The 23,715-nt window shown below is 37.7% G+C and overlaps 1 protein-coding gene across 1 annotated transcript; it reads right to left on the minus strand.

Moving 5' to 3' along the window:
- Positions 1 to 1,809: 1,809 nt before the first annotated feature.
- Positions 1,810 to 16,026, minus strand: LOC140156036 (ragulator complex protein LAMTOR4-like). The gene is made up of 4 exons (XM_072179143.1): positions 15,916 to 16,026; positions 9,708 to 9,791; positions 8,313 to 8,430; positions 1,810 to 4,720 (listed from the first exon to the last, which is right to left on the minus strand). The coding sequence occupies exons 1-4, from the start codon at positions 15,916 to 15,918 to the stop codon at positions 4,623 to 4,625; spliced, it is 303 nt and encodes a 100-aa protein (XP_072035244.1). The 5' UTR covers positions 15,919 to 16,026; the 3' UTR covers positions 1,810 to 4,622.
- Between the last annotated feature and the right edge of the window lie 7,689 nt (positions 16,027 to 23,715).

Below are 23,715 nucleotides of genomic sequence, written 5' to 3' on the forward strand. Positions count from 1 at the left end.
ATGCAGTTTCTCTTCTCCATTCAATCGCGCCAATTTACCAATTTGCAGGTAATAAAATTAATGACAGCCCGTCATATTACAGGCACACACCACTAAATAATCCTTTCACCATGTTCACTGAAATACAATATGTAAAATGTTAATATATAAGGGGATGTCATTTTCTTCGGCGGGGGGGGGGGGTCGTGAATATGTCGGTGACTGGAGTCAATTTTTTTATGACCCCCCTATCGCGGCCAAAAGTTTTTACGACCTCCCCTATCGATATCGCGGGTCAAAAATTTTTATGACCCCTTCAGCATACACATACTGACAAGACAAATTATTAATTGCCGAAACAAAGGCCCGAAGAAAGTGTGCGGGTGCGTAAAAATTTGATTGCGCATGCAAATGAAAATTTTGCATTATATATATAACAAAAGATTGTGCACACAATTTGATCGTTAAATGAAAAGAATGCGCGCGCAGTGTGCCAAAATTTTGAGTCACCAACCCTTAATAATTCTATAACCCCCCTATTTTGGGTGTTAAAAATTATAACCCCCCTATATTTGGTCTAAAAATTCTATGACCCCTAGTATATTCATGACCCCCTCTTTCAAGAAAATGACAGCCCCCTAAAGGAGTATTTCATGATCCTAGCATCCTCTTTTTATGACATTTTCAGTAGATATCCACACTGGCGGGGGGAAATGTGCCTGGCGCCACCCTTAGGGGTGCCAAATTTACCAATTCAGCATCAATTCTGCACCCCTCCAAGCAATGAAAGTTATAATTTTCGCGTGCATTTCAGCACAAAATCAATTGAAAGAACATTTTAAAACTGATAATTCTAGTAAACAAAATTAGTTAGTGGTAGGCCTTTGTCCAAATTTCAGCGCAATTGTTTCAAGAATTGCCAGCATCTAAGATATTCTGGGGGGGGGAGCCACTGGATATCTACAAAAAAAGCTTATTCTCAAAATTTCAGTTGATCCTGATTTTGCATTTGCGATTTATGTACGGATTAATTTATGTGTATTACATTGCTCCATTGGCCACTGTTGTAATTTTGTTCTGGTACACCAGATCCAGAACGTAATTGAAATCTGACAATATTTTTGCTATATGAATTAATCTGCAAGAAATATTTTGCAAATAAACAGTATGTAGCTAAGGTAACGTTTTTTTGAGAAAAGTGGGGGATGAGGCTGTGGATCACAAAATGTCCTTTTAAGCGATATGAGGCTGTGCAATAAGGCCTAAAAAAAAAAATTAGATTTTCATTTTTTCCACAAAATGTTAGTATTCACTATCAGATACTGTGTGATACGTGCTCATTTTGAGATAAACAAAATAATAAGGGAACACAAAGAAAATTGTTCTGTGCTTCATTCTTGCTCCTCGCTGATTGTGAAGGGAGCACACCACGAAATATAATCGCCCCATTGAAATACACATAAAAATGCCAGTTTTGTTTGCTCATTTTGAGGCCATTTATAGGTTATTTCTGATCATTTTATGATAACCAGTCACTTACAAATCGATAAATGTTCAAGTGCCTGTTTTCCCAGTACAAGCCCATAAACAGTGCCCTCACTATTTTTGACACTCTCAAGACTGCAATATGTTTCTGCCTACTTTTAAATTTGCAGACCTACTCTTTTATTTAAGCTATAATTCGCTACTCTGGGGAAAAGATTTTAAATAACAGCCAAAGGGGGTGGGCCAAGCAATTTTTGGCAGACCATTTTGAGAATTCACCATCCTGGGGTACACATAATTATTGCACAACCCCTTAAAATGGAATAGATTATCAAACAAACATCATAAAGTTTTATATCAAAGTTTATTAACAGTATTATATTTATAAATACAACAATAGTATTGTAAATTGTACAAAATAGGGATAGAGCTTTATCCAAGATGATAATTTACACTGTTACAACACAACTGACACAAGCACATAATACCTTTAGAATAATGTGCCTCACTTTTACATGAAGATTTTTAACAGGCATAGTTCCTAAATATCCTGCACACCTGATGGATTTAGGGTTATGATGGCAGCCCGGGGTGGCAGGCAAGGTATTCTAGAATTATTCCAAAAGTAATCACCTGAAGGACTTACACAATTAGCTGAATTTTCATTGCTGCAATGCCATAGCTTGCACCACATATTGTATCATTAGACATAATACAGAGAAATGAAAATTTGAAGTTATTGTTGATGCGAAGTATTGTACATTATGAAAATATCTAATCTATTTCAAACACTATGTGTGACAAGAAGGTCACAACAATTTTAAAACTTTGTGACGTGACCCCCAGAATACAGTGTGTGTCTGAAAGATTGGTACCAAGCCCCTGACAGTAAATTTTGCTGGTATGCGTGCTGACTTTACCAGTTCAATTTAACCACCAGTAATTCCCGCTGTTGTTTTGGGGGTGCTGACAACCGTCCATCAATGGTCACCAGCACCAACATACTTGTAGATAATATTTGCCTAGCGGTCATATCCCAATTTAATTAATCCTTGTTGGTACTGCAGCTAGTTTGGGTTCCGTTGCTTATTTGCAAGGATAAATCTTTACAAAGTATGGTGTTTTACCAATAGTATCCTTCTAAAATCATCAAATTTACTCGTGTTGTTTGGGAAAAAGAGAGTACAATTTGAAAAAGGTAAGAGAGCCACCAAAGTCACATTGGCAGTCATTAATACCCAACTGGAAGAAAATGTAATCAGCCAATATGCAAAAGATGTTTTTCAACCAGGTAAAGTTAAAACGTCAGTAAGATTTTGCAACTCAACATTTTCTGACTAAGTCGTTCTCCTTTTTATTTATGGAATAAACCAAGAGAAGTATGATGCCCTTTGAACAAACATGAGCTAGAGAGTGAGTGAGGGAGGGCTGCAAATATGTTGATTATGCTATTTTCACCTGCCACTTGATGGGGACGGGGGCTTGTAACAACATTAATAGGGCTTCATCAATCTTTTGGTTGAATAACAGACCAAATTCAATCTTGCCTTTTCTAGGCAAAATTAATCTATAATAATTATATCCCTCCACATAAATAAAGTCTAGACAATTTATGTTTTAATTCTCTCTCTCTTGCAAGAAAAAGTTCACATAAGTAACTGCTTGTGACTTGCATGTGCATTGTGTATTGGACGCTTCAATTTAGTTATGGTTAAATTATTAAAAATGAAAATGACATCAGAAACAAACTTGGTGTTATGTTGTTAACTGAGTAATTAGTATAGTCAGTACATGTATCAATTATTCTTGAAATGTAATGCAATTTAAAACAACTATTAACTGTCTTGAAGTGAGTACAATAAATAAGATAGCCGTTCATGAATCATGACTTGTAGGGTCGATTGAGAAGTCAAGGTGACCATAATGACTGTGAGGTTTTCTTTAATTTGAGACATTGTTCATTGATAATTGATAAAATTAAAGAAACTTTGATAATAACACCAACAATGACCCATAATCTGAATGTTGCATTTTCAAATTCACATCAATGGTGAGTAATGTGTAAGGCATTATAGCAAAGTGGCACTTTCAATGAGTGATAACTCGTAAAGGAAGCATCTTTCTGTATTGATTTATTACTTTGATGGAATGGTTCTTTGGTATTGCCAAATTTGATTGCAAATTCGTAAGGTGGGCCCCTGGACCCCGGCCGTTACGTGCTCGGTCGCACAAGTGCTCCCTCACAATTATGTGTTCTACTTTTGGGGTTTGCAGGTATGCAAAGGTACATAAAAAATACGGTTTTAGGGTGCAAAATACGGATTTTTGGTCCTCTGAGTACGGAAATCTGGATTTCAAAGTTGGCATGTCTGGTTATGACTGATGTTCATATGGCTTACTTGCTTGTGAAGCAAAGTCAAATTGGGGTCTGTGGTTAACGTTGGAATTAAACTAAAGCAAAAAACTTTTGAACTGTACCTTCCATCGGCTTTGGTTTCATAACTTGGTGATAGCTCCATCATTTGGCTGTCACTGACAATGACTGAATCTTAAATTTGATATCTTAAATTACAGAAAACATATTTGCAGTCATTTTGCAATTTGGTCACCTTGAATTTTTTTTATCAACCCTCATGTGGGCTGTAAAGTCATTGATCATGAAATGCTACCTTATTAGTGAGAAATTGAAACCCAACATAAGGATTCATCAAAAAATAATTAACACTTCAGAAAATTAACAATCCATTGAAATATGTGATGCGATCATGCAAAATCAGTCAGAACTCTGAAATATTAAATTTTCAGAGTCTTACAGGATAGTAAAAAACATTTACGGTACAAAGATGCATTTTGCAGAAAACACCATTGCAATTGAACAACCAGTTCCAAAGATATAAGCAATTAAAGACAAGGCAAAACAAGAGGAATCAAAAAGAAATATTTCCTTTGTTTGGTTATATCTCAAAATCGATATTTCCGAGCTCCGACTGATTTTGTTTGATCACATCACATTATGATAAACAAATATGAAAATCTCCTAATTATTTGAGGGTTTTGGATGAAGCAAATTGCACTCTGAAGTGTTACAAACTCTTCTTTGGCCCAAGTGGATTAGATTACCAATATGATATAGTTTCATACAAAAAATGTCCATTCAATCAAGCTGTTACAGGTTCCTGTGGCATGTGTTTCCGTTTGCAAACATAGATTTTATGACTGGAGATTGTCACTACATACATGAAATCCTCAAACACAACTGCAAGGAAAGGAGAAAAAGGTAGAGATAAAACGATTTAATGTCCGGAACTCCGGAGTGGTAGACGGTACATTCTCCTGGTAAAAGATAATGTACCGTACTTAGATAATAATAAAATCTACCTATCTTAGAGTGTGATATACAGCACCCCGCTTTGGCGCTCAGTTAACGCCCATGCTCGCACAATATAAGAGGGCGTCAAGCAGGGTCTGAGGCAGGATTTGAAGGTTTGGGTGTGTAAATTCAAGATTTGTGTACAAAGTATAGGCCATGTGGGCAAAAACTGGGTGTGTATTTACAAATTTGGGTGTGTAAAACACTCCCTACATGGCTGGCTGCCTAAGCAGGCATGGGACTACGCATTTATAAAAAATCTAGAAAAGCTGGAAAGTGCGTAAAATTGGTCAAAAACACCTGAAAATGGGCTGAAAATAAATAAAACTGCGGGAATTTTGACGTCAAAAAAGACTGGTTCCAGAGTTTTGACTGGAAATTCTCATGCCTGCTAAGCCCTTGGCGTCAAGCGTATCCTGATGGATATATTGCATTCATTTCTATGTCAGGCTAAGATAAGAATTGCACCTGCACCTCATGCTCCTAAGGCATCAAACTCTTCCTGATAAATATATACTAGTATATGATTCATTCATTTCTATGTCTGGCTGGGGACTGCATCTGGACCTCATGTACCTATAGTTTGATCAGCTCATAATCTGTGGGAATTGTTAGGCTTTTACCACTACGCCGAAAAGTAGACCCATTTAAAAGTGATATAGTTTACCTGTCAGGTTTATAATGTGCATATTAAAGAAAGTAGACAACATATAGGACTTGGGTTACTTATTTGTGATGTTCTGGTGAGATGTCACAAGACAAGATTTATCTGGATTAATCTTCACTTTGCATGCTGGGTTGACCATACTCATATCATCTTACCTGATAATCTTTTGAATGTGTCTGGTTTATCTGGGTTAATCTTCACTTTGCATGCTAGGTTCACCATACTCATATCATCTTACCTGATAATCTTTTGAAAGTGTCTGGTTTATCTGGGTTAATCTTCACTTTGCATGCTAGGTTCACCATACTCATATCATCTTACCTGATAATCTTTTGAATGTGTCTGGTTTATCTGGATTAATCTTCACTTTGCATGCTAGGTTCACCATACTCATATCATCTTACCTGATAATCTTTTGAATGTGTCTGGTTTATCTGGATTAATCTTCACTTTGCATGCTAGGTTCACCATACTCATATCATCTTACCTGATAATCTTTTGAATGTGTCTGGTTTATCTGGGTTAATCTTCACTTTGCATGCTAGGTTCACCATACTCATATCATCTTACCTGATAATCTTTTGAATGTGTCTGGTTTATCTGGGTTAATCTTCACTTTGCATGCTAGGTTCACCATACTCTTATCATCTTACCTGATAATCTTTTGAATGTGTCTGGTTTATCTGGGTTAATCTTCACTTTGCATGCTAGGTTCACCATACTCTTATCATCTTACCTGATAATCTTTTGAAAGTGTCTGGTTTATCTGGGTTAATCTTCACTTTGCATGCTAGGTTCACCATACTCTTATCATCTTACCTGATAATCTTTTGAATGTGTCTGGTTTATCTGGATTAATCTTCACTTTGCATGCTAGGTTCACCATACTCATATCATCTTACCTGATAATCTTTTGAATGTGTCTGGTTTATCTGGGTTAATCTTCACTTTGCATGTTAGGTTCACCATACTCATATCATCTTACCTGATAATCTTTTGAATGTGTCTGGTTTATCTGGGTTAATCTTCACTTTGCATGCTAGGTTCACCATACTCATATCATCTTACCTGATAATCTTTTGAATGTGTCTGGTTTATCTGGGTTAATCTTCACTTTGCATGCTAGGTTCACCATACTCATATCATCTTACCTGATAATCTTTTGAATGTGTCTGGTTTATCTGGGTTAATCTTCACTTTGCATGCTAGGTTCACCATACTCTTATCATCTTACCTGATAATCTTTTGAAAGTGTCTGGTTTATCTGGGTTAATCTTCACTTTGCATGCTAGGTTCACCATACTCTTATCATCTTACCTGATAATCTTTTGAATGTGTCTGGTTTATCTGGATTAATCTTCACTTTGCATGCTAGGTTCACCATACTCTTATCATCTTACCTGATAATCTTTTGAATGTGTCTGGTTTATCTGGATTAATCTTCACTTTGCATGCTAGGTTCACCATACTCTTATCATCTTACCTGATAATCTTTTGAATGTGTCTGGTTTATCTGGATTAATCTTCACTTTGCATGCTAGGTTCACCATACTCATATCATCTTACCTGATAATCTTTTGAATGTGTCTGGTTTATCTGGGTTAATCTTCACTTTGCATGCTAGGTTCACCATACTCTTATCATCTTACCTGATAATCTTTTGAATGTGTCTGGTTTATCTGGATTAATCTTCACTTTGCATGCTAGGTTCACCATACTCATATCATCTTACCTGATAATCTTTTGAATGTGTCTGGTTTATCTGGGTTAATCTTCACTTTGCATGCTAGGTTCACCATACTCATATCATCTTACCTGATAATCTTTTGAATGTGTCTGGTTTATCTGGGTTAATCTTCACTTTGCATGCTAGGTTCACCATACTCATATCATCTTACCTGATAATCTTTTGAATGTGTCTGGTTTATCTGGGTTAATCTTCACTTTGCATGCTAGGTTCACCATACTCATATCATCTTACCTGATAATCTTTTGAATGTGTCTGGTTTATCTGGATTAATCTTCACTTTGCATGCTACGTTCACCATACTCATATCATCTTACCTGATAATCTTTTGAATGTGTCTGGTTTATCTGGGTTAATCTTGACTTCGCATGCTAGGTTCACCATACTCATATCATCTTACCTGATAATCTTTTGAATGTGTCTGGTTTATCTGGATTAATCTTCACTTTGCATGCTAGGTTCACCATACTCTTATCATCTTACCTGATAATCTTTTGAATGTGTCTGGTTTATCTGGGTTAATCTTCACTTTGCATGCTAGGTTCACCATACTCATATCATCTTACCTGATAATCTTTTGAATGTGTCTGGTTTATCTGGGTTAATCTTCACTTTGCATGCTAGGTTGACCATACTCATATCATCTTACCTGATAATCTTTTGAAAGTGTCTGGTTTATCTGGATTAATCTTCACTTTGCATGCTAGGTTCACCATACTCATATCATCTTACCTGATAATCTTTTGAATGTGTCTGGTTTATCTGGGTTAATCTTCACTTTGCATGCTAGGTTGACCATACTCATATCATCTTACCTGATAATCTTTTGAATGTGTCTGGTTTATCTGGATTAATCTTCACTTTGCATGCTAGGTTGACCATACTCATATCATCTTACCTGATAATCTTTTGAATGTGTCTGGTTTATCTGGATTAATCTTCACTTTACATGCTAGGTTCACCATACTCATATCATCTTACCTGATAATCTTTTGAATGTGTCTGGTTTATCTGGATTAATCTTCACTTTGCATGCTAGGTTGACCATACTCATATCATCTTACCTGATAATCTTTTGAATGTGTCTGGTTTATCTGGATTAATCTTCACTTTACATGCTAGGTTGACCATACTCATGATGACACTCGCTGTCCTCTCATCATTCTCCAATTCACCTGAGGACTGCACAGATAGGATACAATGACAATTTCAATTAAGAATTTACACATAGCTAACTTTGGTTTGGTCACATTATGGCTCATTATTAAAAGAGGTTAGACTTGTATTTTTCATGTATTGTTCATAGGGTTACTCCACACTGCCATCAGTTTAATGTTGGTTTTTATAAAAATGGTAAGATGATCACTGAATATCTGTTACAAAAATTCCAAAGAATATGAATAAATTATACTCAACCAATCACTTATTTGTTCACAGCCCTTTTCTTTTAGCAAGTCAATACTGTAATCACCCAGGAGATTGATTTTGTTTGTTCACAACATAATCAAATTCAGAGTTTAAATGGTCAAAATGGTTTCCAGGTGGCCTGCCTAAAAAAAAATTACTCCCACACGCTGTTGAAAAACTGTCAGACGTAAAGTACTTGCTGCACTAACATATAATCTAAATCACAACCAGCAGAGTATCATGATCATGTATATTAAAGTCTTATTCAGATTCTCTTTTACAAATTAAGCGTACTGCTAGCCGTCCAGTGCGTATTATTTGCACAAGGTCCAATGCATACGCGCGCGTATACGCGATGGTTAAGCTGTCAAATGAAATCTGAATAAGACTTTACCAATCATTCCTCACTGCTTTAATAATTTGTTTGTGTACTAAATCATTTCACAGAGCAGCTAGCCCACATAAAGGTTAAAAAACAAAACAAAAATCAGTGTATCTGGCCAGATTCCAGCCGGTGACCTTCGTAATACTAGCATAACGCTCAGCAACAGAGCCACCCACGCTGGATTCAATTTATAAGGCTCAATTTATGTTTGTCACATTCCTAGCAGACTACATTAGAACTGCATCTATAATTAATACACGAATAGAAGCAAGGTCTTAGCCAGCCATGCGTCCACCCGTCTTTAAGACGGGCTAATCTAATTTTAGACGGGTGGATTTAATGGATTTTACAAATGTGATAGCTCTAAAACAGATGATTTTAAGGTTATATGAACTTGAGACTAATTCAGAGTGACATGTAAAGGCCAAATCATGACATATTTGACCCTAGTGAGTGACCCTTCCAATGGGTATAGACAAGTTGTTTTATATTTGAGGGTCAAATTTTGGTATCTGCTTGGACGGGTGGTTTCTGATTTCTGGCTAAGACTCTGAATAGAAGTATATAAATTTATTGCCTCCAACACAAAATTCATAGAGCTCATGGTAACAAAGAGGATATTAAGTGAATTAGTTCCTTTTGTGCTGAATGAGTTGGTAACACTTACAGACATAACTGCTCCATCTTCATTGATGATTAAATAACCAACTTGGTCTGGTATTCTCTCTAAATTATGTGGACCAGGACCACTCTGTTAGAAAAAAATAAATGCGTGGAAGAATATTATAAACTAGGCGGTTACCCGTATTTCGCGATTCTCGACTGTCATAGTTATTGGCTCTCAACCGTAGGTCTGACAAAAAGGTCACAATGGAACTTTTGTTTGTTAGTCCAATTTCCACCTACCCACCAAGTATGAGCTCCATCGGCAATTTGAAATTTTGACCTTTTTGACCTTTGTCCTCTTAACCGTAGGTCTGAAGAAAAGATCACAGTGGAAACTTTTGTTTGTTAGTCCAAGGTCCACCCACCCACCAAGTTTGAGCTCCATAGGAGCAATTTGAATTTGTTACCTTTCTTGACCTATGACCTCTTAACCGTAGGTATGATGAAAAGGTCACCGTGGAAACTTTTGTTTGTTAGTCCAAGGTCCACCCACCCACCAAGTTTGAGCTCCATAGGAGCAATTTGAATTGTTACCTTTCTGACCTATGACCTCTTAACCGTAGGTATGATGAAAAGGTCACTGTGGAAACTTTTGTTTGTTAGTCCAAGGTCCACCCACCCACCAAGTTTGAGCTCCATAGGGGCAATTTGAAATTATTACCTTTCTTGACCTATGACCTCTTAACCGTAGGTCTGACAAAAAGGTCATTGTGGAAACTTTTATTTGTTATTCCAAGTTCCATCCACCCACCAAGTTTGAGCTTCATAGGGCAGTTTGAAATTTTTACCTTTCTTGACCTTTGACCTCTTAACCGTTGGTCTGACGAAAAGGTCACCGTGGAAACTTTTGTTTGATAGTCCAAGGTCAACACAATGGCATGGCTAGATTTGCCATTTAAAGTATTTGAAATTAGACTTCAATTGGACTTGACCCCGTCCTTGACCTTTGACCTCAAGAAATATAAACTCGTTCATCCTCATACCAAGCTGCACCCACCCACCAAGTTTGAGCCCTGCACGAACCACGGTGGCCTCACATTAGCAGTCACAGACAGACAAACAGACAACTCTACAGAGAATAGCGTATTATTATATAGATTATAGAAACTACAATGTCCTTGTATGACCGTCATACACATCGGAGAGGAGGCAATTTTTTTTATTATAAATGATACATCCCAACAAATAGTTCATGTTCATTTACATGCAGAATCCATAGCAGATTTAATCTGCTTATAAAATATAAGATTGTACTTCTTGGTTCTACAATCTACATGCATTCATATCATTATCACAAAAACAAACCAAAACATTTTGATTACCGTACATTTTCCGAAAAAATCAAACACATTTGTCCAGTGGGTTAGCTAGCTTTTAAAGACCGGGAGTGGGGAGTTGATGAGGTGGAGGAGCACAAAATTGGAAACATATATTACAATTTTACATACTGATGGCTGATGGCCAGCGTTGGATGTACCATACTTTAAATTTTGCATAGCAATAGGCTCTCATTAAAAGTTTACTGCAAGTGCAAAACTCTTTAAGGGTTTGCCTTCCTACATCTCATCTATAATATTTTGCAGTAAACCTCTGACGAGACTCGAGAGCTTTTTAGTATTTTAGTACATCATGTATTTACTGCGTTAAGAAACGCACTTGTCGTTGTTTGATTGGCTGTCAATTCTGCTATTACCGAGTGGAAAATGAATTTATGTACATGATGCTAGCTCTTACTTTGCAATATCACGTATTACACGCTCATCAAAGGTAGGCAGGCTCACATCACACGCTATAGGTGGCATTATTTGTCCATAGTGAAGTGGAATGTGCCTGTACGGTCCAAAAATGGCTTTACTGTGGGGCTCAATGGAAAAAATCACTAAAAATTAAATTTGACAACCAAAACCTAAATGACTTTGACTTACTTTAGTACTGGCATAATACTGGATTTATAAACTATCACATAGTGCAATCTATGATCCACCAACTCGACACTCGTTAAAGCGCAAAAGCAATTTGTGTGTAAATCAAGACCATCCATAACAACTTTCTTACAGTAAAGAATAGGAGGTCATCTGGGGTCACATACAGTAGTGTACATTGTGTATATGTGCCTACTGTCACAATTTCACACACAGAATTTTGGGCAATTTGTTGACACTATTTTTGTCTGTAACTTCAAAATATGCACCGACAAGAAACATCATTGACCCCTTTGTTTATCTTTCAAATAAAAGAACTTTAAGCTAAAAATATTTAACTTCAAAATTTTATGAACATCCCTATCAAAGGTTTTCTGCAAAATATATACAATCATCAATATCAGAGATCATCAGAGATAGTCAATATGAATATACTGTACTACTAGTACTTAGGTAACCCAGGCAAACCTTAGTTAACACATTTCCACCAATCCAACACATTGAGGTGTCAACTAATGGTGTCATCAAGTTGTTGAAAAAGATCAACCCTCATAAAGCCACCGGTCCAGACAACATCCCAGCCCGTCTCTTAAAAGAACTCGCTGATAGCCTCGGACCCATGCTTGCCATTCTGTACCAGGCCTCTTTGGATAGTGGTATTCTCCCTGATGTGTGGAAGTCGGCCATCGTCGCACCAGTCTTCAAAAAGGGTGACCGGAATAAACCAGCCAATTATAGACCTATTTCACTCACCTCCATCTGTTGTATGCTCCTCGAGCATGTCGTACATAGCTCAGTGATGCGGCACTTCGAGTCACACAACATCTTGACTGACCACCAGCATGGTTTCAGGAAGTCCCGCTCATGTGAGTCTCAACTCATCATCACGGTTGACGACCTTGCTCACAACATGGATAAAGGCCTCCAAACCGACCTCATTCTTCTTGATTTCTCCAAGGCGTTTGACAAAGTGCCACACCATCGCCTCCTCCATAAACTCAAGTTCTATGGCATCCATGGGAGCCTGCTCGTCTGGATCAGCAACTTTCTCCAGGGCAGAGTCCAGAAGGTGGTTTTGGATGGAGAATCTTCAGACCAAACACCTGTGTCATCGGGAGTGCCCCAAGGAACAGTCCTGGGCCCACTACTCTTCTTGGCGTATATTAACGACCTCCCAGACTGCATCTCTGTTGACTCCCATGTGAGACTGTTTGCTGACGACAGCGTTATTTACCGTGTTATTAACAACACCGATGATGCAACCCAGCTCCAAAACGATCTTGACCCCTTGCAAGAATGGGAAAGGAAATGGCTGATGGAGTTCCACCCCGAGAAGTGCCAACTTCTTCGCATTACCAAACGCCGCAAGCCAGTGAATTCCACATCTTTTATCCATGACCATCCTCTGGAGGCAGTCCCATCCGCCAAATATCTGGGTGTTGAATTCACTGACAACTTATCCTGGAACAGACAAGCAGACTGCACCAGCAAGAAAGGCATGAAATCCCTTGGTTTCCCTACGACGCAACTTGAGCTGCTGTCCCCGTGACGTCAAGACCCGTTGCTACAATACATTTGTCAGACCAGTTGTTGAATATGCCAGCTGCGTATGGAATCCTACCACCAAGAGAAATATCACCAAGGTTGAGTCTGTACAACGCAGCGCTGCCAGGTACATCATGAACGACTACTCCCGAGAAAGCAGTGTTACATCCATGCTGAATGACCTCGGATGGGAATCTCTACAACAACGAAGAGCAATCTCCAAAGCCACCATGATGTACCGAATCATCAACCATCTCATTGACATTCCTGACAGCCAGCTGATACCCTCAAACACCACCACCAGGGGCAACTCTCAGAGATTCCATGTTCCATTCTCCCACAGCTTTACTGCAAGGCTCTTTCTTCCCAGACACTATCCGTCAGTGGAATGCCTTGCCCCAGGAAGTTGTCGAGTCGCCAACCCTAGACGTCTTCAAGTCCAGAGTGTGTGGCGTCTCCTTCACCTAACCAGTCCACTTTCCAGTCATCTTTTTAAGCTGCACATTCACCTTGTATATAGGATCAGCACTCTTTGTCTGCACTTACTTGAATGCACCACAACTAATGTGCGAGTATAGGCCTACTCCAGCGGAGGTTTCTGCACAGTATCGGAAGATGATGATGAAGATGATTTGCTAGTCAGCCAAATTCGCCGACAATGTCAATGCATTTTTACATAGAAATTTAAAACAAGTGCCCGAAGAAAGAAACCTACATAAATATGTTTTCTATACTTCACTTGACCCAAATATGTGATTTTTTATGGTGATAAGTCACCCGACATGGAATTTTAGAGGATTTGGATAGCAGTTCCATTAAAAAAAAGCTGCTATCATAATGAGACTTAAGATCTAGAAACACCCCCGAAATGAATTTTGCTAGCTGAAACTTTTTGATGAAAGTCAATCTTTGACAAGATGTAACTTTGCTACGGAAAGTGCTATGAAAAAATGGTTTTCAGTTTTGGCTTTGTTTACTCAAGGGCTTTAATTTGATATATGAAATGATGCAGTTTGATGGCAAATTTGAATTCACCTAGCATACCTATAGTACTACTACTAGACTATATTTCCTAGTACTAGTAGCGAGATCAGCGCATACGATGATTTACGCATTTGTATCTGTTTGTGTGTGAAACTTAGTGAAAACAACTCACCATTTCTCATCCTTTCAAAACTCCAAATACAATAGGAAATTATTTTTACAGAGTTTAAAGATGGAATTTTCCGATTATGTAAAGTTTTCCACAAAAAAGAACATTAAGCATGTTTTTAATGTCATGAACTTGTTGAAGTTCAGGAGTTACGACCGTAGCGACTCGTCGACGGGACGCCATTTTTTCGCTCTGCTTGAAATTCATGAAATCTCGATTTGGATTTATCCACGAGACTCCACGAGACTTACATCGATGATGTCATCATTTTATAGGGAATTTTGTGACCTTTGCACTCATACCAAACACGACGGGGTTTGTTTTGGGGAAAGCCCTTAATTTTTCAGTTTTTTGAGGTCTATTTTTTAGGTAAGATTTTCATGATTTTTTGGCGTAAAAAGTTGTTGAAATGGAGCAGAAGGAGGTCATTACACCTATATTACACCCATATAATATGAAATTTTAGAGTATTTTAAAGATGTTTGTGGTCATTCTTCTGCAGAAATCCATCGCGCATAGATGCATAAGCGAATTACTGTGATGACCCAGATTTGCAATTGGCCGTGAAAATCGACAACACGGGAGAAGTGGTGAGGTGGCGGTGCACGTGTTGTTCCTGATCGGGCTGACGCCGGGGTGGGAGATGTAGCGCATATCGGGTCATGTCGTATGTGGTAAAATGCAAAATGCACACTTAATTCAAGTGATATTATTTTTGTTACTACTTTTAATCAACTCTATGATACTTTAAGAATTTGTATAATTTTTTTCAATTTTTTTCACTTCCTTTGTATTTTTTTTTCAATACTAAAGTTGAGTAGTGCAGTGTCAGATGAGGTTGACAAGTAAACTAATGGCACTGGCAGAACATGTTCATGTGTTGCATGGGTCATATTAGATTATGATTACATATTCATTTGTTTATTTTTTTTTATTTATTCCTTTATTCATTCATTCCTAAATTTACTTGTTTATTTACTTACAATATTTATTTATTTATTTCTTGGAGGCAATATCATCGTCTCTAAAATAATGCTGTATTTATTGTATGCATAAAAACTTGACTCACAAAAAACCCAGTAAACTTCACATGACTTTAAATAGGCATAACCTCCCCATATTTTAAGTTATTATAGAGCTGATTCTGGCACCATTGTCTTTCTTTTTTAATGCCCTTTACATTGATACCAGGTTTGTAAGTGTTACTTGTAAAAATATTCAAGTGCTAGACAAATAAATCCAGGGTACCGTACCATAAACAAAAAATGACAGACAAATTCTGCTACCCTTCACAACTTCAAATAGGTATAACTCCCCCATACTTTGAGCTATAGAGCTGTTTTTGGTACCATTGTCTAAGTTTCTTAATGCTCTTTACAGTGATACCAAATTTGTAGATGTTCCTAGAATAAACCTAAAAAGTGTTGTCCTCGCTAGTACTAGTAGCAGTACACTACAAGGGCTTTACATGAAGAAAAATCTAAGCCCGTGTAGCCAAATTAAAGGGTACTTTAACATATTTAGTGAAATGCTTATTCGGATATAATTCTTAACTTTACATCGGATATCAGAATGAGACAAAAACTTACCATTTTAGCATGTATTTATGGTATTAAAAAGCTGGAAAAAAAACACTGATCACGAGATTTCGCGTAATATTGACTAAATGCAGCTCGTCGCCGTTTTCCTGACACTGGCACCAATCGACAGATGAGGGCTTCATTTTTGGCAGTTTCAGTTTCAGGCAGACGATGGTGGACTACATTATTCACTGTGGCAACAGCCAATATCGTAAACAAAACAGACAATATGACGGCAACACTGCCTGGACATTGGACGCCCCGTGCTGAGTTGTGTTTTTAGCTCTATTGGCCCCGTTACAGAAAAAAATGCACAAAATATATTTCTCAGTGAATGTATAAATTTTCACATAAAAATAAATATTTTTGGATTCAAAATAAATGTGAAGAAAAAAAAAATTATAGCCGGGAGTGAGCGGGGCTCGATCTCGGGACCCTATGCACCGCAGGCGAGACCCGTTACCATTAGACCAAGCGAACCGTGATACACAATGGGGGAAATTTTAGGTATATATCATAAACATACCGTGCGTTATTCATACAAAACATTCAAAAAACAGTACTTACAATGAGGTTCACTGGCGAACCTCAACGGATTTAGACCGATAAAATAGTGCTTAATAACATACGTACAGTTTTGGAATAATTTGAGACATTTTTGTGTTTACGTGTAAAACCAATGACAACGTCAAAATTCAGCCAATCTTGGCCGGCCCCCCCTGGTTTCAGGGAGTGTCAGTCCCAGGTAATTTCCTGGTCTGTGAAAGAAGATTGAGATGTACAAAACCGGGTACAAAGAAATAACAAAAGAAAGAAAACCACACCCAATTTGACTTTTAGTGCAGAGAGTTACAAGAGAAGGGAAAATTAATTTTGGTCAAGTAGAAAAGGGGCAAGGAAATTCAGTGGACATTTTTGTCAATGACCAACTCAGTTCCCAGTCCTCAAATAGGCCTAATATTATTAGACTGAGACTAAGTAATATTAGGAGGCTGAGACCAGGGGTTGAGAAAGCCTGGCACAAATTTTCACCTTTATTCATTTCCCCTGGATAAAGCCGTAACTAGCTAGTGCTTGTAACTCTAAAAAGTGACAACCCCAACAAAACTGCCCAACTTTTGTTCTGGAAGTTTCCACATTCTGAACTCCGAAAATAAAACTTTGATCCAATCGGGCATTTCGTGATCTACAGCCTCACCCCCCCCAACCCCACCACTTTTTCTCAAAAAAAGTTTAGATTTTTAATACCACTGGTACATAATGTTAATGTACCAAAAATTTCTTGCAGATTAATTCGTTTAGCAAAAATATCGCCAAATTTGAATTTCGTTCTGATACCAGAACGAAATTACAACAGTGGCCAATGGAGCCGCAGTGTAATAGGCCTACACATAATCATGCATAACTCGCAAACGCAAAATCGGAATCAATTGAAATTTTGGGAATAAGCTTTCTTAGCTTTTATTCTTGGATATCTACTGAAAAATGTCATAAAAAGAGGATGCTAGGATCACGAAATCCTCCTTTAAACAATATTATGATCATCTTGCATACTACCTATATACATGGTTTTATGTATTTGGGAAGTTATTTTGCTACACAATGGAAACAATCTTCATAGGCTTAGGAACCGGGGGCTTGGGGGCTCAACACCCTCAATAAATTTGGGTGGGGGCTGAAAGGTATTCCAGCCCCCCGCCCACCCCAATAATCCTAGGTGAGTTAAAAAATTGTGATAAAATAGAGGGAAAATGGGTTTTTGAGACCTATTTTTTTGCAAAATTTTATGGCTCCCAGGGGGAAACCCCCCTCGGGCACCCCCAGGGCGGCCCACCAAAAATCTTTTAAGTTTCAGCCCCCCCCATGTTGAAAATCTTCCTAAGCCAATGATCTTTTTGACACCTCAAATGGTAAAAAAAAAATGATTGGTCCATTTTAAGAATAGGCCTATAGTCCAAGTTTATTACGGTGCGAAAACTAAGGAATTGTCCCATCATTTTTATACCGGTATTGTTTCTCTAATTGCTTAGAACATCAGGAATAAATAAAAATTCCCTTTAAAAGGGAAGGCCAGCCTCAATGCAGAAGAGGTCTTGTAAATAGTTTGGGTCACCGTGAAAGGCATTTTTTAGGATCACGCTTACATCCATGTTACATGACAGTTCAACAAACCATCAATGGTGAGAACATGCACACTGAAACAGCAAAACACATTAACTCCTATAACTCCTGTCAACTCTTTAATTCATTACTCCAAATTGTTCTGTATTTTTGTCTTTACTGCTTTTTACCCATGCTTATTATTAAAATCAAGAAATACACTGCAGTTGTTAGTTAATTTGCTATGTTAACTCAACTTAGGCCTACATGCACATTTTGTTTTAAAATAATTTTATATTATTTCGCAATGTATAGTTTACTATAAAGTAGATAGTGGCAAGCACATGATAAAGGACTGATCATTCACTACAATCTTCACTTTTAAACTGTATTTTTTGAATGTGTTGATTGTTAGTCCGAAACTCCTGCAAAACTATGGACATGGCATCTTACCTACTCCATTCTGTAATAGTCTGCATTGTGTGTTTTCTCAGTCTTCAATCATTTTGTTGAATGTAATTTTATGAATCAAATAAAAAAAGATCGACATTGGCCTCACTTTAGTTATGTGTCATTTTACAGTACATGTATTTATAATTTATAAAGTAAGACAATAATTTATTTATTTTCTATAAGTGCATGTCAAAATATGGGATATATTGTTCAATATTATAGCTAGCCCTAAAAACTTTATTTTCAATCGGATTTTTCCCGTTGAAAAGACAAAACTGATGTTAAAGATAGCAATAATATCATCAATAACATTTTGAGTCAATTTTATCCATAAAACGATACAGGATAGGATAGATAATTACTTTGACTTCAATGTGGTCCATATATAATGAAGATTTTGATTCTACAACATTATTAGATCTGTTATCAACATATCAATTATGCACTCACAGGCAACCAAACATCATATTATGCTCTGTAGTCCACTGATATGACCTCGTGATCATTTCCCCGCTTTGACCATGGCATTTTTTTGATATGCTGATTGCTGAACAAGTTTATGTTTATATGTGTAGGCCTAACCTATGATAACTTTTTAAGTCATAATTAATTCAAACATAACTTTGGCAATACTCAATCGTTTTCGTTCGTTGAAACGGCAAAACATACTTTCTTTTCCTTCCAAATCGAATTAGCAGACATCAAAAACATTTCCACCACGAGAAGTAAAAAAAATAATTCATACCAATAGAAGAAGGCTATAATCTTAGCTAATCTTTAGTGTACACAAACCCCATCTCAGAATTTGGTACCAGCCCTATGGGCTGGCGAAAAGATAATTTTCATATTTTAATAGGCCTACATCAAAAGTCAAAGCTAAAAAGAATTGCCAAACCTTTACCGCCAAATGTCAGCTTGCAGCGTAAGCGAATCTACTACTGAAGGTCAGCATTCAGCAACATGCTCAATGGAAAAGATAGCCTCAGTTCAAAGTTAAAGATGTTAGGAAGCTTTTCAAGAATCTGCAATCAGATAAATCTACTGGTGCTGACGAAATCCCTGCCCATGTAAATAATTTTCTAAACCCATCGCAATCTGGGTTTCGTTTTCAATATTCAACTGCAACAACGGTTATTGATGTTGAAGATTTTATTCTTATGAACATGGATGAGGGAAAGGTAACTGGTGCCATATTTCTTGACCTTAAGAAGGCTTTTGACACTGTCAATCACAGTCTTCTTCTTAATAAGCTCAAGAAATTTGGCATCAGGGACTTTGAACTCAACTGGTTCAAATCCTATCTCAAAAATAGAATGCAGTCAGTAAAAGTAGGTAGTTCCTTATCAGATTTAAAACCAATTAACATTGGAATTCCACAAGGGTCTATATTAGGTCCTTTATTATTTATCATTTTTGTAAATGATCTTCCTGATAGTGTTATATGTAAAACAGTAATGTATGCTGATGATACGTCATTACTTGTTAGCTCATCAGATCCTTTGTGTCTTTAAAACAGCCTCAATCTTAACATGTGTAAAATTGCCAGTTGGTTTAAAAAGAACCACCTCACTCTGAATATCAGCAAAACAAAATTGATGTTTTTTGGTACCCCACAAAATCTTAGTAAGTACCAAAATATTTCTTTAATTTATGATGATGAGACTATTGAGAGAGTTGACAATTTCAAATATTTTGGTATTATTTTCGATAGTCACATGACTTGGTCACATCATATTGATTCAATTGCTTCCAATGTTTCTAAACATTGTGGTGTTATTCGTCGTGTTAAATACTATCTTCCAAATTATATTCTCAAAAAACTTGCTGATTCTCTTGTCATGCCTCATTTTGATTATTGCAGTCATGTTTGGTCCAACTGCTCTCTTACTCTGTCAAACAATTTACAAATTCTGTTGAACAACCTTGCCAGAATTATTCTTTCTGCTGATATCAGAACTAATATTGATTCAATGATGTCTTCTCTCAAGTGGCTCAAACTAGATAATAGGTGGAATAATAATATTCTTATTATGTTATATAAGTGCCTTACTGGTAGAGCTCCTGATTATCTTTGTTCCAAATTTTCATTTACCAAATCCACTCATGATCATAACACAAGAGGTACTTCCTCCAATTCACTTGTTGTTCCTCAATTTAACAATAACTCTGGTAAGAGATTGTTTCAGGTGAGAGCAGCAAATTTGTGGAATAGTTCTGTTGATGTTGACACTCGCAATAATTATATTTCATTGAGCCTAAGTGAATTTAAATCAAGAGCTCTCACAAACCCCACTGTTCATCGATTTTCACTTTTATATAATTTTTCATGATTCTTGTAATTTCTTTATAATGGTTTTGTATGTTTTCTTGTAATATTGTGTAATATTTAATTAAATTACACCCTGTATGTCACAGGGCCTCCAAGAATAACAGTGCTCTTACACTGAAGGAGCTACCCTGTATAAAGAAAGTTGAAATAAATAAACATCTCTCTGCTGTCACGGCGCAAGGTCATGGAGACAGTGTACAGAACCAACTTCAGATGTACCTCATTGGAAACCAACTGATATCAGATAGACAGTTTGGATTTAGGCCACACCACAACAAGCTGACGTACTTTACCATTCTGACCCAAGAGTGGTCCAACTCCCTGTGAGAGGTAATGGAGTGCGCCTGATTGCCCTGGATATCAAAGGATCATTTGACAAGGTCTGGCATAATGGCCTTAGCTCGAAACTCATGGCAAAAGGAGTATTCGGCAAGCTGCTCACTAAGATTAGGATAGCTACCTGACAGATCGGGATCCATCAAAGTTGTCTTATCTGGCCAGTCATGAGTAAAGTACTTCCTCCATCAATGCATCAGTTCCCCAGGGGTCAATATTGGGCCCACTTTTTTGTATTCAATGATGACCTGGGTGATGAGTGTGAAAACCAACTCTATCTCTACGCAGATTCCACCTTGTTTTTTTGAGATTACAACTAGAGACAACTGTGATGTGCGCATGTGCCCTGAGTGATTTAATTTGATTATGCATCTTTGTTTAAAAAAATTAAGTTATTTCATGAGTGATGACATTTTTTGGGAATTCCCTCTCATTCATCAAGCTGAACAAAAACAAATTGAATCATTTCCAATTTTGGATATTTGGGAATCGGAGTTTGTACACAGATTGCACCTGAGAACTACATTGTTATATGTACATATGAGCCCCATATATCACATAATATTGGCCCTAAATTGTAGATGTGCCTTTTGCCCATTTTGGCCCCAGATAAACAAGGCTGGGGGCCCCAGGGGCCCAAATGTTAAAACAAAGGACCGGCCGTTTCTCAGCAAATAAAATAGCTACAGGGTTCAGATGTGGTACACAGATAGGTCTTTAGTATTATATTGTCATATGTATATATAATCCCCATATGTCACATAATATAGGCCCCAGGGCCCCAAACGCTAAAACATAGGGCCGACGGTTACTCAGTAAATAAAGCAGCTACAAACCCCAGCTTGAGTCTACTGATAGCACTTGAGAATCATACTTCAACATAATTATGTACATGGGCCTCATAAGTCAAATATTATGGGCCCCAGGGCCCCAAATGTTAAAACAAAGGGCGGGCCGTTTCTCATCAAAGAAAGCAGCTTCCGGGCTCAGGATTTGTACTCAGATAGCACCTAAGAATTATATTGTTACTAACACCCACACACCCATCCACCCCACACACGTAGGACTAAACAGATAGATCGTATTATATCATAATTGGAAATACCAGCGTGAAGCGTTAAGGCTGTTCCAGTTAAATTACATACATATTGGCTGTTCCATTTAATTTACATACTCCCTCTGAAATGGCCCCAAAAAAGGCTGTTCCATTTCATTTACATACTCCCTCTGAAATGGCTGTTCCATTTAATTTACATACTCCCTCTGGAATAGTTTCCCCTGAATCATATTGCATAGCCTCACTGTGAGTAAGAGAGACTGACAACAGCAACCTATGGAGAGTAAGAGAGACAACTCCCCTGGGAGGGGACTTGTTATTGCTTCTTTATTTTAAGTGCTACGACAGTGCAACCTACATTCAATTAAAGCTTGTGACTTGGACTTTCACTTTTTACACATACAATTTCTTTATTTTAAGTCCTCAGCAAATAAGGACTGTAAGTTTGGGTAAACCGACAACATGCGGGTATAACCGTATTTGTGTACAAATATATAGCCTTCTAGTTTATTTACTAATTCTTTTTGCCGCCCCCTTCGTTTTTGCCGCCCCTGTTTTTGCCGCCCTTATTCTTCCGCCGCCTTCATTTTGGCCGCTCCCTGCTTTTTACCCGGGCTGGCGCCCAGGGACGGATTTAAGCAGTGGCCCGGTGGCCCGGGGCCAGTTGATTTTGCCTCGGGCCAGTAGACTTCAACAATACTATTCCGGCGGGCCACTAGATTTTTGATCCTGATATAACGCATATGAGGCAAGATATACTATCAGCGATGGACATAATTGGACACAGTTTCTGCTCCACATGTCACCTGTGTGTAATTTATATTTTTATTTAATGATATTTTTGTCCATTTATTCTTATCCTTGTGTTGCAAGCCAGTTGGAAATATATGGCCGCTTTTTACGGCGATGTAGGCCTACATACTATTTCCAAGCTCTTTCATGCTCTATCTGATGATGATAGCGATATCGCAAATACCGCATACTTGAACCTTTTCTTTTGTGCACTTTTGGAACTATAGATGACTGAACTTGTGTTAGTGACTAGTCTCTCTATATTGAATACGCTCAGTACAAAACAATTTAAAAAGTTCAGGTTTGCTTGAATTAAAGTTTGGTAACTGGTAGTCTCTAACTTTAAAAGTCGCATTGGAACGTGCAGGTCCAGAACCAGGATTTTTAAAAGTGGACTTTTGTTCAAAATTTTTTTGACCGACAAGGACTGAAAATCTCTATTTTTTCGCTTGCTTTTCGCGTGAATGGGACTTTTGGGTCAAAATAGGGGACTTTTTGGGCATTTGGCGAGGGGGTGTTCACCACCTGCCCCCTGTTTACGGGCATGGGAACATATTATATATCTTTATTTGCACTTTTTGGCGAGAACATATTGAAAAAGTTGGGCCAGTAAATTTATTGCAGGGCCAGTCGATTTGCCGTTTCACTGGCCCGGAGGGCCAGTAGAAAACTGAAACCTAAGTCTGTCCCTGCTGGCGCCCCCAAAGCCCCCCCAAAATATGCGCATGCTGAGCGCTCTGAG

The sequence above is a fragment of the Amphiura filiformis genome, chromosome 6, assembly GCF_039555335.1.
Source record: "Amphiura filiformis chromosome 6, Afil_fr2py, whole genome shotgun sequence".
NCBI classification, from domain to species: Eukaryota; Metazoa; Echinodermata; class Ophiuroidea; order Amphilepidida; family Amphiuridae; genus Amphiura; species Amphiura filiformis.